This window comes from Pecten maximus, chromosome 8, assembly GCF_902652985.1.
Source record: "Pecten maximus chromosome 8, xPecMax1.1, whole genome shotgun sequence".
NCBI classification, from domain to species: Eukaryota; Metazoa; Mollusca; class Bivalvia; order Pectinida; family Pectinidae; genus Pecten; species Pecten maximus.
Genome location: NC_047022.1, coordinates 4,097,195 through 4,116,733, shown reverse-complemented (window position 1 = coordinate 4,116,733; position 19,539 = coordinate 4,097,195). Strand labels below are relative to the sequence as shown.

At 35.2% G+C, this 19,539-nt stretch overlaps 2 protein-coding genes across 2 annotated transcripts; both read left to right on the top strand.

Annotated features, from left to right (window-relative positions):
* The first annotated feature begins 6,339 nt into the window (after positions 1-6,339).
* Positions 6,340-13,448, top strand: LOC117333371 (probable serine/threonine-protein kinase kinY). Its single transcript, XM_033892637.1, has 6 exons — positions 6,340-6,517; positions 6,859-6,915; positions 7,845-7,890; positions 10,203-10,624; positions 10,952-11,037; positions 11,376-13,448. Exons 1-6 carry the CDS (start codon positions 6,443-6,445, stop codon positions 11,671-11,673), a joined length of 984 nt encoding a protein of 327 aa, XP_033748528.1. The 5' UTR covers positions 6,340-6,442; the 3' UTR covers positions 11,674-13,448.
* A 27-nt stretch (positions 13,449-13,475) lies between these two features.
* Positions 13,476-19,322, top strand: LOC117332897 (cysteine-rich, acidic integral membrane protein-like). The gene is made up of 2 exons (XM_033891961.1): positions 13,476-13,504; positions 18,485-19,322. Exons 1-2 carry the CDS (start codon positions 13,476-13,478, stop codon positions 19,320-19,322), a joined length of 867 nt encoding a protein of 288 aa, XP_033747852.1.
* The last annotated feature ends 217 nt before the right edge of the window (positions 19,323-19,539 follow it).

The following is a 19,539-nucleotide window of genomic DNA, read 5'->3' as shown; positions in this document are numbered from 1 at the left end:
ACGTGAAGTTGCGTGTTCCCTGCCAGAAGCATCGCTATAGCACGTCCTCTATCAACCTTTGATAACCGTGGCATAATTGTAAAAGGAATTATTGTTTGCAAAAGTATTGGCGATGATGTGGCTCAATGTTAGTGATGAATTGATACTGGTTTGAATGAAAAAAGAACGCATATGTTTGTACAGGCACGGTTTTTGATGTTTTTACCGCGCCGGAAGTGCATAGGTCTCTAGTCACACTTGGGTGATTTTGAAGATTGGTATGGGTGTTAGGCAGGGTGCATGTTTATTTCCGCGATTTTTATACAGATATGTATATTTAATACAAAATTAATCACAATTTTCCATGTTGCGTTTCTTTTTCGTTTCAGTATATAAATGATGCTTTCAACTGTACCGGTGGTCATAACACGATGTTCTAGAGTTAAGTTAAAAGTTGGAATGATAACGTTTATCACTATACTCAGATAGGAGAGAAGCATAATTATTACGGAGCTGTGTTCATGTAACAACCCACAGGCGCTTGCAAAGAAAATGTTATTTTCATTTTTTTACAGTGGTATGTGTAATCTGTTGTTTTTAACAGATTACACATACCACTGTCATATCAAACAAAAATTGAAAGTAATATTTTCTATGCGAGCGCCTGTGTAAATATTACGGCGCTGTGTTCATGTAACAACCCAGGCAAGCCAGGAAAATCACACTTGGCCTCGTTTGGAGGCTTTAGTTTGACCAACTTTTCATGACAGCGTTGGTGGTGCAAACATATCGATTTAAAAATACATAAATTTACTATTTCCATCGAAGATCAGGCAGCGGGTACATACATGTATGTAATATCTGTATATATGTCTCTGCACATATCCACAATTCTCTGCGTGAAAGAATATTTTCTGATATCTAATTTGAGAATCCTTTGTGTATTTTAAAGTTATGCCCGCGAGTGACATACATTTACGGAAAACAATTTTGCGACTTCACCGTCCTATTTTCCGCAGATGATTTTATAGACCTCAATCATGTCTCCACGAGACCGTGTACCGACTTACATCATATCCATTTTATGATGACATGGTTTGTTACATACCAATATTGATTTCGGTTATAATACTTCTAGTAATAGAATTTTAAAATGCAATTCATACATGATGTGAAATAAATGCTGAATAATTTGATTTTTTTACAAGCCAAAACAGCAATGAATGCGTTGCAAATCCACTTGAAGATACCGTTATTTGTGATTTTCGGATAATTGTCCGAAATTGATAAAACTTGTCTATGAAAGATTAGTAACCCAGACCAGGCAAGATTCATAGAGTAAATTAGCCAACTTAGGATAATTATTCTATAGGCAGACCTTTGCGATACGAATTTGGTTTGCTTGTAGAAATCATAGACACCTGTGGTGCAATGACAGGTGTGACGAGCTCGCGGACCGTAACTTCACACCTGATAATTGTTTAGCGGTATACTAACCAACTCACAGTACTAGTTGAGTATACGTAATTCTCCGGACACGTTTGTATATTTTTTAAAGTCCTGTTTTAGAGAAGACATGATTAGCGACACACAAATGGAAAGTAAAATCACAAGGATCTCAATAACTTCACGATAATCACATAATTACAAAAAAAAAGGAAAAAAGAAAGAAACTCACATACTCTAATCATTGCGAGTTTAATAAGTTTTAGTATTAATCATAATTAGTCACGATGAACTAAATGATACCATAATTTTTTCGAAGCACCATTACATAATTTCACTGACAGTGATCGTATATATATCTATCTAAAGCATGACATGTTAAATTACCGGGGTGGGGGTGGGGGGGGGGGGGGGGGGGGGGGGGGGGGGGGGGCGATAAACTTGTCCAGCTGTTGTCTGTACGTAACAGGAACGAGCTTTGTAATTTAGGGAAGTACTTGAAAATGTATTTTACAGCACGTTCTAGATCACAGCTTTAGCTTATATTGTTTTCACTCATAACAGTTTACCAACATTATAGCCGTGTAACGTTTCGCCCCCTGCTCCCGTATTTCCAACCCAGTTTATGTAGATAACTTTTATGGTAGAAATACAGAAACAGAAGGAGTTACATAAATTTAGGTTCGCTCCTGTCCAGTATCTTGGAATTGAAATCAGTTGACAAACACGTCAAATACAAATAGTGGTACATTTATTATTATTAAAACGGATAATAGGTCTCTTGGATACAACACATAACTTTGATACTGTTAGCCAATGTCACGTTACTGGTAATATTTTTGGGCGTTATGAATACTTAATTATAAATATAAGAAATAGTAGTTGTTGCCCATTTCTAATTCCAGTTACTTCCCTTGGATCGGGAACTATGATCGGCTGATAACTATTGTTTGGTATATGTAATGATTACGTGAGGACTGGTTGGATATCTGTTTCCTTCTTTAACTATATCGTCTGCTTTTGGGAGTATCCCATCATGCATCACGTCAGTCTTGGTTGCTAAGGTAAACAATAACTTCAACAGACCTTTCCAAGCCTCTGATACCCAAAACATCGCTAATAATGATTAGTATATCATTTTTAAATGCGTACCCATCGTTTTGGTGGTACAGAAGACATTCTGTAATGAAAGTGTACTACTGGATCTGCACGTCTGTCTGCTCGTAGCGGTCAGAGAAAGTGAGTCGGTTGCTGATGTCTCGGCCGGCTTTTATACTTTCCGCCGGGACTGCATCAGCCAATCAGCGTCGAGCAATGACGTCATATTCTGTAGTCCGCCAAAGTGTAAACAAACGCGGAATTCACTCACAGAATTTCGCAGAATAACCATGTTTGCGGTGGATGTAAAGGCATAATACAATTATGAGTAACTTAATAACATCACGAAGGATCCAGGCATGCTTCGTTTACAATATAAGGTAAGATAATTGGTCTGGAATTGTGTCTGAATCTAAGTTGACGAATCTCGCCATTTTGAACGGCATGCTCAACCGGCAAAGCGTGGTAAGGAAAGTTGTCGGAAATTTCTCTTATGAAATACGTATTTACGTCGGGCTCATTTCATGTTATGAAATATATAGATAATCTACGACTGGTAGACTGTAAATTCGTAACAGCCGTCTATCCCCTGACTACACTATTGTATACGCCACTCACTTATCCATTCGATATTGCCTCTCAGAAACGTTAAACATCTGTAACCTTACTTTAATATTTATTTTCAACATGATATATTTTGACAGATCTATTGTATATGTAAAGTAATTATATCAATGCTTTCCATCTTTCGTTAATTTGTATCATATATTAAGGATTGTAAATTATATGATGTAATCTTTTAGTATGCTTATGAGCCGTAAGGCTTAAAGTGAATAAAAAAAATGAACATTGAACTGTACATGTACGCGTGAATCGTCTTGTCTCACAAACCAGAGTATCTAGAACTGTTGTATTGTAGGTATGTTTATTTGAATATTAATTTGCGAATAAAATGACACATTATTTTATTTTAAAAATGTTGACGCCGTGTTCCTTTTCATATTAATGAGTAAGAAATGGTAAACACATAACTAATATACATTTATTGATGATTGACCGATTATTGGATTGTGTATAACATCTGTAGGTCCCTTGTAACACATATAGTCTACATGGTTTCCGAGATAAATATAATATCGCAGAAACTATGGAGTTAGAATACTACATATATCTGATGCTTTGTTACGTAATCAAATAAAGGCTTGCACCCCGACTTCATGTCAAAAACCCAATCGCAACATCTCGGGGAAATTTCCGGCAACACTCGGAGATTTCCGAGTGTTGCCGGAAATTTCCCCGAGATGTTGCGATTGGTCAAACACCCAGCTAACTAACTTGTCTGATTTCTCGGATAATTTTGACTTTCACTTATGGAATTATCGTAATTTTTAGCAGACATGGACCTTTCATTTCTCATTTCAAAGTTGCTTTGTTTGCCTTAAGAAGGAGAAATTCAATGATAGATATAAAATACATACAATTTAGCAGCATGCTGGACACAGAAGTTCTGAAGAGCGGAAATGTTCAAATATACAATCGAACCTCTTGTGGACATCAAAGGGAAAATAGAAAAAGTTACTTAATATACACATAAAGTCTGAGTGAAGTGGATGATATATATTTAACAAAACGCAATAGAATTGCTTTTAGTAGATTTCGTCTCTCAGCACATACTCTGTACATTGAAACTGGTCGATATCAAAATATTGCAAGAAATGAACGTTCGTGTAAAGTTTTCCACTCTGATGACATAGAAGATGAATACCATTTCCTCTTCATTTTTCCAAACTTTCAAGCCTTAAGATCAAGATGCATTAAGACTTATTACTGGAAAAAAAAACCATCAGTATTTAAGATGATCCAATTAATTAGTAGAACTAACTTTAAAGATTTAACAATGTAATGTAAATATGTATATGATGCCACACAATTAAGGGGAAAACTTGATATAAAATTTTTGGGTTTAAAAAAAACAACGCAAATGTCCATTCTCTATAGATATTGTTACGTCACTGCTATTTTGCTTTGACCGCCAATTTATTGTATTGTATATATGTTACATGTACTGATGATCTGTAAAGCTTAAAGTCAATAAAATAAATTGAAATTGAAATGGAATTGAGTGTACATTCTCCGACGGTGCATGTGACAGATTCAAAGGTAGTTGAAACCTACAAAGATAACCAAGGTAAAATTGCAATGCCAATGGACGCTTCGAAACTCTTCACTCCGTACGAGGTATTTATATGTGTTATTTTAATATTGTGTCGGTTGTTTAAAAGATATTGAAATGTCTTGTCAAGTTTTAATTAACATGAGAATTTCAGATGAAAAATAGAATAGGAATTATCAATACTCCATCGGGTGTTGAGGGTATTTCTCACCGTTTATATGGGCGTAGGAGTGACCTAAGGTTACAAATCAAGAGCTATCTTCTACATACATGTACTTACCGAGGAATGAATTAAAAATTAATTTATCTCAGTACTTTACTGTAAACGTTTTAAACAAAATTAATTGTAAATGTTTAGAATGATCTGAAACGATCTTAATCAAATTTGTTTAACATGAAACGGTTACATAGCTATATATAAATCTGTGAAGGAAATATGTACACCGGGATGTTGCAGTAGTGATAGAGGGAGCGACGGAACTACCGTACATGTAGTACTGATGGAGCAAAAGGAGGAAGATAATCTTGAATTTTTGATGTGATCATTAAAATGCTTCATGCATCATGAACACAAGCACAGTGGGTAGTTGGCAGTTGAAATAATTTGTTATGTAAGAGGCCGATATGTTCCGAACAGATGATTTCCGAGTGATTATTTGGCGGGAAATTGAGTTGGGCGGAAACACATGACCGCTCACATGATCCAATTGTCCATTCGGAAAATTATTCATATGAATTTGAGAAAACTGCAAAGAAATACCGAACAGTCCTAGCAACAACTTCATTCATGTTGAGAGTGCGGCAAATTTAACGCGGACAAGATGAAGTATTTTATTCCATCTCACAGTAATTTTATCAGCGCAAACCAAACCAACATTAACTACATTCGATATTTGAAGCGTGTATGGAATGCTGACGTATTTTATGTAAGTATAATGTAATATAATGTAATAAGCAATGAAATAGTCCATGTTGCTAGTTTCTAACCTTTCCTTCTTCTCTTAGCATTAAGGATCCGTCAAAATTTTAGCCTCATTGAGATTTTAAACTAGATTTTCCTAGGTCCTTGTCATCTTATGTACAATTTTGTTTACATTTACTATAAATTACAGGGCACATATATCAATGGAAGATACGTTCCAGTATCCAAAGCAAACCACAAGCCAAGCCTGCTTACACAAAACGTAGGCCTTCAAGATGTCTTCAATGGCAAAGGGAAAAGAGACAACATCAGCATGCAGCCAAAGGTCTCTCTCCGAGATCTCGTCAAAAATGTAAGTCGTCATGAACTGTCTCTTCCTCGATTATGTTCTGACCAATTCATATGTTAGCCTAATGTTCATTACCATGTATTTTCCCACGTTTCCAGATTCCAATAACTGGTTTCCTTAGAAGCACTGAAACACAAGCCAAAGTCAGCACCAAAGATATCGCCACTCAAGTAAGTTACCTTTTTTTGTTTCATCATTATTTTTTTGTCATAATATTTAAACAAATATTTAAACGAATAAGTGGGCCTGTTTAAATATTAATACTGCTTAACTCTCCCGACTTCAGATCTCAGTACCAGGTGTGCTCCACAAGAAACATGAAACAACAAGCACTGAAACACAGGTCAAAGTTAGAACCCAAGAAATTGCCACTCAAGTAAGTTGTCATAATAAACAAATATTTGTATACATAAGTGTAATAATAAATAAATGTATATGTGTATATTAATACTGGCTAACTCTCCCAACTTTTCAGATGTCGGTTCCAGGAGTCCTCCACAAAAAAGATGCTGCAGAAAGCACAGCTAGTACTCAAGATATTGGCACTCAAGTAAGTTGCAATTTTTTCATCCTTAAGTTGTTGTTTTTTTAAATGACACGAAAAAAAAAAATGCAACTGTCAATATCTGGTCAAATTAAAAACAAATTCTCTCATCCAGTTGTCATTCACATTGAGAAATAAATACCTTAATTGAAGAGTTGATGGAGACATGTTTGTAATCTGGTCAATATCATTGCTGAGTAGCTTCAAATTTTATAATATTTTGATGTTATGAACCAGTATGTTAAATTTATTTGAAATCAATACCCATCCCTAGTTTATTAAGTCATACATTTTATTCACTGATTGGTATGTGGTGAAGTTTTGATATATTTTCAATGCTATTCCAGATGTCCATACCAGCATCCGTCCTGAATGATGTTCATGAAGGTCGTCCAAATGAGCAGGTACATCTTTATCCTCAACAATAGAAAATATCTAGATTTTATACGCCCGTCTTTGACAGGAGTATTACACAATATGCATTTTGGCTAATTTTGCAAATTGCAAAAGTCATTGCCCTTTGTTTAATTCAGTATTTGAATTTTGTTCCGAAATTCCCCAGACTGATAGAAAATCAAACATTGACTTTGTAGTAAAAGTAAAGATGAGGGTTAAAGCAAGCCACCATTCATAAGGTGATGATCTTATTTCAATGTCTGATAGCATGTAACACTACTATATGATATAATATGACATTCGACGGGTGTATATTGTAGACCGCCCTAAGGAACTCTTATCTTATTTTTTTAAATATATATATATATATATTTTGCATACATGTGTCATTTTTATTGAATACAGATCTAAATCACAAACCAAACATTTTCTAACTCTGTTATTTTGTTTCTGTTTATGGTTTTGGTAGAATTATATTTGGAAGTAATTTCTTAAAATTAAAATTCTGAAAAGTTTAAAAAAAAAACTGTCTATATCCTAACAACTCCAGATTATATTGACAAAGGTATTTTGAACATATTGCATCTGCTTTTGGATTAAAACTTTCTAAATATCAGAAACTCTAATTGATGATCAACTTCAAAACATTACATGACATTGAAGCATTTAATCTTTAAACTAAACACAAGCTACAAGTTTTGTACTCTTGATATTACATTCAGTTTTCAAACAATGACATAGGATACTTTTAACATTTAATGTAGACCTATTTTAAAATGAAAACTTTCCTAAATGAGTCAAATTGTCAATTCAAAAAGAGCATTACAGGAAATACTTGTTTATGTTTGTAATAGACCAAAAGGTTACCTTCATACTCTCGATACATGTATTGTGTTCACCAATCTTATTTTCTAAATTTGTATTTCCTTTCTGAAAGGTACAAAGATATCAGATGGATGCAATGAATCACACTCCGGCCTATGGTGAGTTTACTTAAATTCAAGAACTCTACCTCCTGACATTAGGGGGTAGTGTTATGTCAGGAGGTATTGATATGTCAGGAGGTAGTGATATGTCAGGAGGTAGTGATATGTCAGGAGGTAGTGATATGTCAGGAGGTAGTGTTATGTCAGGAGGTAGTGATATTTCAGGAGGTAGTGTTATGTCAGGAGGTAGTGATATGTCAGGAGGTAGTGTTATGTCAGGAGATAGTGATATGTCAGGAGGTAGTGTTATGTCAGGAGGTAGTGTTATGCCAGGGGGTAGTGTTATGTCAGGAGGTAGTGTTATGTCAGGAGGTAGTGATATGTCAGGAGGTAGTGTTATGTCAGGAGGTAGTGTTATGTCAGAAGGTAGTGTTATGTCAGGAGGTAGTGTTATGTCAGGAGGTAGTGATATGTCAGGAGGTAATGTGATGTCAGGAGGTAGTGTTATGTCAGGAGGTAGTGTTATGTCAGGAGGTAGTGATATGTCAGGAGGTAGTGATATGTCAGGTGGTAGTGATATGTCAGGAGGTAGTGTTATGTCAGGATATAGTGTAATGTCAGGTGGTAGTGATATGTCAGGAGGTAGTGATATGTCAGGTGGTAGTGTTATGTCAGGATATAGTGTTATGTCAGGAGGTAGTGATATGTCAGGAGGTAGTGTTATGTCAGGAGGTAGTGATATGTCAGGAGGTAGTGATATGTCAGGTGGTAGTGATATGTCAGGAGGTAGTGTTATGTCAGGAGGTAGTGTTATGTCAGGAGGTAGTGATATGTCAGGTGGTAGTGATATGTCAGGAGGTAGTGATGTGTCATGAGGTAGTGTTGTGTCAGGAGGTAGTGATATGTCAGGAGGTAGTGATATGTCAGGAGGTAATGTGATGTCAGGAGGTAGTGTTATGTCAGGAGGTAGTGTTATGTCAGGAGGTAGTGTTATGTCAGGAGGTAGTGTTATGTCAGGAGGTAGTGATATGTCAGGATATGTCAGGAGGTAGTGATATGTCAGGAGGTAGTGTGATGTCAGGAGGTAGTGATGTGTCAGGAGGTAGTGATGTGTCAGGAGGTAGTGTTATGTCAGGAGGTAGTGATATGTCAGGAGGTAGTGATATGTCAGGAGGTAGTGTTATGTCAGGAGGTAGTGTTATGTCAGGATATAGTGTTATGTCAAGACATTGTGTTATGTCAGGAGGTAGTGATATGTCAGGAGGTAGTGTTATGTCAGGAGGTAGTGTTATGTCAGGAGGTAGTGATATGTCAGGAGGTAGTGTTATGTCAGGAGGTAGTGATATGTCAGGAGGTGGTGATATGTCAGGAGGTAGTGATATGTCAGGAGGTGGTGATATGTCAGGAGGTAGTGATATGTCAGGAGGTAGTGTTATGTCAGGAGGTAGTGATATGTCAGGAGGTGGTGATATGTCAGGAGGTAGTGATATGTCAGGAGTTAGTGATATGTCAGGAGGTAGTGTTATGTCAGGAGTTAGTGTTATGTCAGGAGGTAGTGATATGTCAGGAGGTAGTGATATGTCAGGAGGTAGTGATATGTCAGGAGGTAGTGATATGTCAGGAGGTAGTGATATGTCAGGAGGTAGTGTTGTGTCAGGAGGTAGTGTTATGTCAGGAGGTAGTGATATGTCAGGAGGTGATATGTCAGGAGGTAGTGATATGTCAGGAGGTAGTGATATGTCAGGAGGTAGTGTTATGTCAGGAGGTAGTGATATGTCAGGAGGTAGTGTTATGTCAGGAGGTTGTGTTACATCAGGAGGTGGTGATATATCAGGAGGTAGTGATATGTCAGGAGGTAGTGATATGTCAGGAGGTAGTGTTATGTCAGGAGGTAGTGTTATGTCAGGAGGTAGTGTTATGTCAGGAGGTAGTGTTATGTCAGGAGGTAGTGATATGTCAGGAGGTAGTGTTATGTCAGGAGGTAGTGATATGTCAGGAGGTAGTGATATGTCAGGAGGTAGTGTTATGTCAGGAGGTAGTGATATGTCAGGAGGTAGTGATATGTCAGGAGGTAGTGTTATGTCAGGAGGTAGTGATATGTCAGGAGGTAGTGTTATGTCAGGAGGTAGTGATATGTCAGGAGGTAGTGTTATGTCAGGAGGTAGTGATATGTCAGGAAGTAGTGTTATGTCAATATAGTTGGTTATGATCAGATCTTGAAGTTTATATTTGCCTTCCTTGTAGGTTTATATTATCATATATTTGGAGTTAAGAAAAAACGAAAGAAAAACATTGTAAGTAGGTCATCTTCAAACCAGTTTTAATTGATACAAGTTAATCTTCAGTTTTTGTTGTTTTTCTGTTAATAGACTACACAGTACAGCGGAATGAGATCCTCCAAAGGCACGCCAATCTCCCCCTGTTGAATCATCAGGAGTTTCAATTCCTAAATCTGTTAGGGAAAGGAGCAAAAGGATCTGTTTATCTAGCTATGGCTAACAACACTGTCCCAACAGCAGTAAAGGTGTATCATTCAGAATATTCCACAAAGCTCCAACAAGACATTTTAAATGAATCAAGTATTTTGTCAATTCTGCAGGACACTGGTTTTGTGCCGCGGGTTTATGGATTACTTCCCGACCAATCCGACGTAAGAAAACATATGCTTGTACAGGAGTTTTATGGAAACGGAAGGACACTCTGGTCCATACTTAATGGAAGGGACCCAAATGTTGTTATTAACACTGAAATCAAAATCAATATTGCTTACCAGTTGGTGTTTGCACTCAAGGTAAGAAATTATTTCGGAAAAAAAATAATGCAAGCAGGAATGCTTAAAATTACTTTGTAAGATATGCAAAGTTTGCATAAAGAATATTTTGACTTAGTTGGCAAGTTTTCTCAAAGATGGCATGATGTATTTGCTGGTGCAATTTAGGATAATGGGGTATGTCAAATGCATGTTTTCTGAAGGTACACATGATGGCTGTTTGTATCTGAAAATAATTTCTGAAGGGTTTAACAACAACATGATGATGATGATGTTGATGATGATGATGATGTTGGTATTGGTACATAATTCTGACTTTCTTTTAGCATTTTAACATTTTATTTACAGGCCATCCATGACAAAGACGTCCTGCTGAATGATATCAAATCTAACAACGTCCTTGTCGACACCAGTACGCCTGACTTCAGAATAAGGTATCTTAGATATTTCAGTTTAAATGTTACTTTAAGTAATTAATAATCCCTGTGGCTGTGTCAATGAATCCTGTATTTGTTTGGGGACAATTTTGATATTGACTTATAAGTATGTATATCAATATTGATGACTTTTAAGATTACTAACAAGCTTTAGCATCTGACCATATAACTATTAAGAATGTTTCTTGCTATCTGTAATTACTGAAAACTAAACCACAATGATTTCTGCAGCATAAAATGCAAATGCTTGACAAATCAGCCAAATATGAAGTACAAACTTATACAATGAGTGAGTTAGTAGCAGGTATATATATGAAAAATTCTTTTCCTTTCAGATACATTGATTTCGATCTGGCCACATTCCAAGGCAGCTATCAATATTCCATCCAGAGAGGAAACGCCTTCGCAGCCATTTTTGGAGGGCAAACATTTTCCTGGCTTGCCCCAGAAGTGAGAATTGGTGGTCAGACCACACCTCAGTCAGACATATACAGTGTGGGATATTTGATATCCGAGTTGCAGTGCACAGAATTACAAGAAATTGTTTTTCTGTGCACTCAGCAAAAACCATACCATAGACCTGAACTCAGCATAATTTTAAACATGGTAGAATTTATAATGAGCGTAAACTAGACATGAACTGTATGGAAGTGGCTTGTGGTTTTAAGTAATAAGTTTATTTTTCACATTTTCAGTACACTTGTGTGCTTGAAGCTCATTTTGGAGGTGCTGGTGATAACCAATTAATTAGCTTTACATATTTTCGGTACACCTCTGTGCCTTTTTACATTGCTTTATGCATTTTCAGCACACTTTTCTGTGCTTTTAGCCTTCATTTTAGAGGTGGATTGTGATATTTTGATATTCTAAACCGATAAACTTTATGCATTTTCAGCACACTTTTCTGTGCTTTTAAGCCTTTATTTTGGAGGTGCATTGTGATATTTTGATATTTCAAAACAATATGCTTTATGTATTTTCAGCACACTTTTCTGTGCTTTTAGCCTTCATTAGGTTGATTGTGATATTTTAATATTTTAAACTGATAAGCTTTATGCATTTTCAGCACACTTTTCTGTGCTTTTAACCTTCATTTTGGAGGTGGATTGTGATATTTTAATATTTCAAAACAATAAGCTTTATGCATTTTCAGCACACTTTTCTGTGCTTTTAGCATACATTTTTTAGATGGATTGTGATATTTTGATATTTCAAAATAATAAGCTTTGTGCATTTCTAGCACACTTTTGTGCTTTGTGCATTTCCAGCACATTTTTTGTGTGCTTGATACACCTTTATTTTGGCTTGTGATATATGTAACCAATAGGCTTTGTACATTTCCAGCACACTTTTGTGCTTTGTGCATTTCCAGCACACTTTTGTGCTTTGTACATTTTCAGCACATTTTTTGTGTGCTTGATACACCTTTATTTTGGCTTGTGATATATGTAACCAATAGGCTTTGTACATTTCCAGCACACTTTTGTGCTTTGTGCATTTCCAGCACACTTTTGTGCTTTGTACCTCCAGTTTGAAGGTATGTTGTCACCAAATTTTCCTCATTGTTAAAGAAAACCTCTGCTATTCCACCATTGATATATACTAAGCTTTGAGCATTTACAGCAAATCAATCATACCTAATATATATCTTGTGAACATATTGAATTCTGTACATAATTGTACAGCCTGCCAACTCATTCACTTTGTAACTTTCAATCTGTATTTAAGTTAATGTGTACATGTATCTGGTGAAAATTTAACATAGCTCAAAATCTACAAATACAAATAATATATTTTTTTGTTAAGATTTTTATTAGAATTAATTCTCAAATGAACAAACAAACACATTTGTGTGCTTGAAGCTTCTTAAACTTCTTGTTAGAGGTAGCTTTTGATATTTTAATATTTCCAACCAATTTGCTTTATGAATATTTAGCACACTTTTCTGCGCTTTTAACCTTCATTTTGAAGGTGGTCTGTGATATTTTCAATAAGCTTTAATGCATTTTCAGCACACCTTTGTGCTCTGTACCTCAACTTTGAAGGTGTGCTGTCATAATTTGGCCATCAATATTGTGTGTATTTTAATACTTAATTTTATTGAATTCTGTACATAATTTTATAGCCTGCCACCTCATTCACTTTGTAACCTTCAATGATCATTTAAGTTAATGTGTACATGTATCTGGAACTTGTAGAAATTATGTTTAGTGTGTTATTTATACAAATATGCAGTAATTTTTATATCGGAATCATTTCTCAAATACACAAACAGAATTTTCTGAAGGTTTATATTTAATGTCATCCTGAATATGTATATTTTTTATAGAATAACTTGTAAAGTATTTTGGAGACAGGGTGGGGACAAAACGTGATTTACAGAACAGGATGCGAACCTCTGGCACACTGTGAAAGTTCGTAAGTCACTGGCGTGGATGGAATATGCCCGTAAACTTGGCCTGCTGTAAGTCAGACACTGTCAATACTAAAATCAACAATAATTAGTAAATGTATAATTATCCTTTTAAGTTTTCAGGATGAACATTAAATATAATAAGATTTTTAAAGACTTGAAACTAAATATAACATTCCTGTTGGTTTTAAATTTTACTCCTAACATTACTGCACTCAGCAAAAGAAATAGCTTTTGTAAATGATAATTATACAATTAATCATTTATCTTAGCTATGTTAAGTTCTCAAATTCAATTACTTCAGAATAAATTTTTATACTTGATTAAAGTTTTTCATTAAGTCACATGAATTCAGTTTAAATGAAAAACTGATTTCATTTTAAATATATATTTAATTGAAATATACATCAAATCATTATGAACAATATTTTACTTTTGAAAATGGGAATGGAGGTGGGAGACAGGACGTGATTTACAGAACAGGATGCGAACCTCTGGCACACCGTGAAAAGTTGTAAGTTCGTAAGTCACTGGCGTGGATGGAATATGTCCGTAAACTTGGCCTGCTGTAAATCAGACACTGTCAATATTAAAATCAATAATAGTCAGTAAATTTATAATTTAAACTGGGTTTTAATTGTTGTATCTCTCATATATTAGACACATAACATATATACAGTAGTTTAACATTTGATATTTTTCCAAAATCTGCAATTTTTTCTTTAAGAATTTATATCATTTATGTCAGATACATTTTTAAAATTACAATATTTTTCATTTTTGTGTTAACTTTAGTCTGATCAATCTATATAGTAGCTATGCATTTGATTTTAGATACAATTTGTAAACTTATAATTTTCAAAACATCTAGTCTGATAAATCTTTATGGCAGCTATGCATTTGATTTTAGATACAATTTGTACACTTATTAATTTCCAAACATCTAGTCTGATAAATCTTTATGGCAGCTACCTGGTATGTATTTTTTATTTTAGATACAATTTGTACACTTATCAATTTCTATTTAGCCTGATAAATCTATATGGCAGCTATGTGTTTTATTTTAGATACAAATTGCACACTTATTAATATCCAAACATTTAGTATTTTTTCAAATGCAATGTTTACACTTATCAATTTCCAAACATCTAGTCTGATCAATTAATCTACATGGCAGCTATGTATTTTACTTAGATATAATTTTTACAAAAATGCATTTTCATCTAGTTTGGTATAACTTTACAGATGGCAGCAATAATATGTTATTTTGTTTTAATTTGTTGATTGTTGAACATTAAATATGAAATAATTCATTACGTTGTTGAAGTTTTCTTTAATCCTGGTGGTGCACAATGTACAAGTGATTTATGCTAGTCATTTCCCTTAAGGGCATATGCTACCTTCAATATCAGAACTCGTTGGAAGAGCTTCATCCGATGGCCAACAATGCTATGAGATAAGTGAGCTGCAAAAACACTTTTATTGACAGACAGTAACAGTAGCATGTTTAAATTACACAAAACCGTACAATGAATAACAAACATTTTACAGATACATCTTGATCTGTGTCAAAGAAACTCTTTTCTGAATCACAAATTAAGACATCAATACCACAGACTCTTTCATATGACCAAGACAAATCAATGTAACAGCGAATCTTTTTTCAGACAGACACGTTGACATCATAAAATCTGTCATATGACAAAGACACGTTGACATCACAGACTCTGTCATATGACATATTGACATCACAGACTCTGTCATATGGCATATTGACATCACAGACTCTGTCATATGACATATTGACATCACAGACTCTGTCATATGACATATTGACATCACAGACTTTGTCATATGACATATTGACATCACAGACTCTGTCATATGGCATATTGACATCACAGACTCTGTCATATGACATATTGACATCACAGATTCTGTCATATACAAAGACAGCAATGTCAGTCATCCGAGTCCCTTTTATCTAACAAAGGCATATCAATATTACACAAAACTCTAATATACAAAGAAACATGATGTCACAAATGTTCTTTCGTCCGACAAGGACACAGCATTGTCACATAGACCATGCCATGTTACAAAGCCGCATTAATATCACAGAATAAGTCTAGGTAACATAAATAATATAGAATTTCGGTATAAAATATCATTCATAATTTCAGAATATGAATACTATATGATTATATGCATCAATGAACTGTATATGATACAAAACGGGGTCGAACAATGAATACTCAACAAGTCACTGGCCTTCAAAAAAAAAAAAACAATACATGGACCGGGATCTTCATAACAGGTAAAAAATGATACTTGGATGTCCATAAAAAATTTCGTCCTGACAACTAGAACTTCCTAAAAAGAAATGTGGAAATCTGTTTCATTGTGTATGAGAATGATTCAATTAGTTTTGTTTCTATCAGAGCTCGCGTTTCTCTAAAATATAGTTCTAGTATGATGTTGGAATTCGAGGGAATTTCGCAGGATAATTCAATCACATATACTATTTACCTTAGCCTTTACAAACCATTTTATAGGGAAAAAATACTTGCCCAAACTTTCCCATTTTTAAGTTAGAGTAACAAGAGAGAGAGAGAGAGAGAGAGAGAGAGAGAGAGAGAGAGAGAGAGAGAGAGAGAGAGAGAGAGGGAGAGAGAGAGAGAGAATACAACGACCCGACTGGGACTCGAACCCTGGACCTCCGAACCCCAGACGGATGCTTAAAGATAACCTGAGCTACTTGGCCACCGGTGCTGAGCCCAATCCAGTTCTGCCACATTCTTCACTCCTTGAACGCAGACTTCGACCCCGAAGACACACACACGGCCCTTGACCACCTTTGGTATTTGTTAGTTGGGCGTCAAATGTAACAGGAGAGGAAAAATGCAACGACCAGTCCAGGACTCGAACACGGGACCTCCGAACTATCGACGGACGCTCTTCACCATTTGAGCTACCTGGCAACCGGCTTCAGTCCAGTCCAGTTCCGCAACTTCAGAAAAGGCTTTAGAAATAAACTTGTGCGTTTTGGTATAGAGCAAACAATTTCGAAAAAAAAAATAAAAAAATTTTGCATCAAATGTAGCAAGCTTGTTTAATGGAATTGATGGGTGGTGGTAATCTATACACTCAATATACATGTACATCCCTGTTGGAATTATGTTCATGCAATGTAAACTTTATTTATTTCACAACAATTGCGAAACAAGTTGTATCAACTGATATTAATCACTCTTGTTGGCCCGGATGGAAGCGCGCGAGGGGTCTTACTGTGGGAGGAAACCGGAGTACCCGGGGAAAACCCACGAGGTCGGGCAGGTGACCCCATACCTTTTCACGTCCGATCGGGGAATCGAACCCCGGCCGCCTAGGTGAAATTCAAGTGTGTTGGCAGGTGACCCCATGTCGTTTCATACCCGATCGGGGACTCTAACCCCGGCCGCCAAGGTGAAAGGCAAGTGTGTTATCACTGTGCCACCCGGCCACCTTAAATGTTATGCTCATGGTGTAGCCATCAAAGCAGACATGTGAATTAATAGGAAACATCCGAGGAACTTGAAATCATAACATCGTACACAAACATCACAACATACAAACAATAATAATACAATATTCTGTCTTGTATATAAAGCAACATGTAGCCTTTTCTACTAAATTCCACGGCTGAAATCTATTATAATGCTAGCACGGACTTCATTTGGAAAGAAAGCACTGTTGTATATGACGCAGAAATTAAGTATTCAGGATGAATATTATACTAGTAATAAGATTTTGCAAGGTTTGAAATATCCCAGCAGTTAATGGTTTTTAATTTTGCTAGTCATATTATTTGAATATAAATTTTGTCATTTAGTTTATAACAAATAAAAATAAGTATGCTCTAATGAAAGAAATAGCTTTTGTAAATATCATTTACAAATTAATCATTTATCTTAGCTCTTTTTAATTTCTTGAATTAGATTACTCAAAATTTGATTTACACACTTTAGATTTTTTTTATAAATTTATGTACTGAAAAACTGATTTTATTTTAGATAGATATTTGATTGAAATATACATTTAATATTCTAATAGACAATACTGTATACTTTTGAAAATGGGAATGGAGGTGGGAGACAGGATGTGATTTACAGAACAGGATGCGAACCTCTGGCACACCGTGAAAAGTTGTAAGTTCGTAAGTCACTGGCGTGGATGGAATATGTCCGTAAACTTGGCCTGCTGTAAATCAGACACTGTCAATATTAAAATCAATAATAGTTGGTCTGTACATAATTATAGGTTCCAGGTTTATATATCTCATATACAAATACATGGTCACCCAGCCACAAAATCTTAAATATGCTGCATTTGTTAAGTTTGACAACGTATATTCATTTTTGAATTTTCTAAAATATTTATTAAAAGATTTATTATCAGTTAAACCAGACACATTTTTTAATCTCTTTTTTCCCCTTCAAATTACGATGTATTTCATTCTTATGCAATTTTACCAATATCTTAAGCAATTTCCAAACATCTAATCTGATCAGATTATATATATATATATATATATATATATATGGCAATAAAGTATGTTACTTTAGATCCAATTTTTACAAATATCTCTGGCAATTTACAATATCTAGTCTGAAAAGATTTTAAATATATGTTACAGATATACATTTCTTAAAATCTAGTTTGATATAACTTGATATATGGCTGCAGTAACATGTTTTTTTTTTAATTGTTGAATGTTGAAAATAAATATGAAATAATTCAAGAAGTTGTTGAAGTTTTCTTTAATCCTGGTGGTGATATACAATTTACAAGTGATGTATACTAGAATTATTTCCCTTAAGGGTGTATGCTACCTTACACAATAGACCTATGATTTGTTCAATGAGAATTCCACGGATGAGCTTCACCCAACACTAAAAATGAGATTTGTGAGATGTGAAAAAAACTTTTATTTACAGTAACAGTAAACTGTTTAAATTCTACAAAACCGTACAATGAATAAATATTTTATAGACACATCCTGATCAGTGTTAAAGAAACTCTTCTGGAACACACAAAAAAAGAAAAGAAATTAAGACTCTTAGAACTGTATCACAAAGAGATCAGTTTCACAAAGACTCTTCCGTATGACAAAGACATCAGTGTCACAGGGACTCTTCCATATGACAAAGACATCAGTGTCACAGAGACTCTTCCTTATGACAAAGACATCAATGTCACAGGGACTCTTCCCTATGACAAAGACATCAGTGTCACAAGGACTCTTCCCTATGACAAAGACATCAGTGTCACAGGGACTCTTCCATATGACAAAGACATCAGTGTCACAGGGACTCTTCCCTATGACAAAGACATCAATGTCACAGGGACTCTTCCATATGACAAAGACATCAGTGTCACAGGGACTCTTCCCTATGACAAAGACATCAGTGTCACAGGGACTCTTCCATATGACAAAGACATCAGTGTCACAGGGACTCTTCCCTATGACAAAGACATCAATGTCACAGGGACTCTTCCATATGACAAAGACATCAGTGTCACAGGGACTCTTCCATATGACAAAGACATCAGTGTCGCAGAGACTCTTCCATATGACAAAGACATCAGTGTCACAGGGACTCTTCCTTATGACAAAGACATCAATGTCACAGGGACTCTTCCATATGACAAAGACATCAGTGTCACAGAGACTCTTCCATATGACAAAGACATCAGTGTCACAGGGACTCTTCCATATGACAAAGACATCAATGTCACAGGGACTCTTCCATATGACAAAGACAAATCAATATCACAGAGACTCTTTCGTCTAAGAAAGACAACAGTGTCACAGCGACAGTTCATATAACAAAGTTAATCAATGTCACACAAACTTGTTGATATGACAAAGATCCATTAATGTCATATAACATAGACCCATCTTTGTCACAGAGAAATTTTACATACCATAAATAAAATGCCTTTTCTGTATAAAATATGAAACATTATTTCAGAATATTAACTCCATACACAAATATATATTTATCAATAAAATACACACGGTACAAAATGCTACTGAACAATAC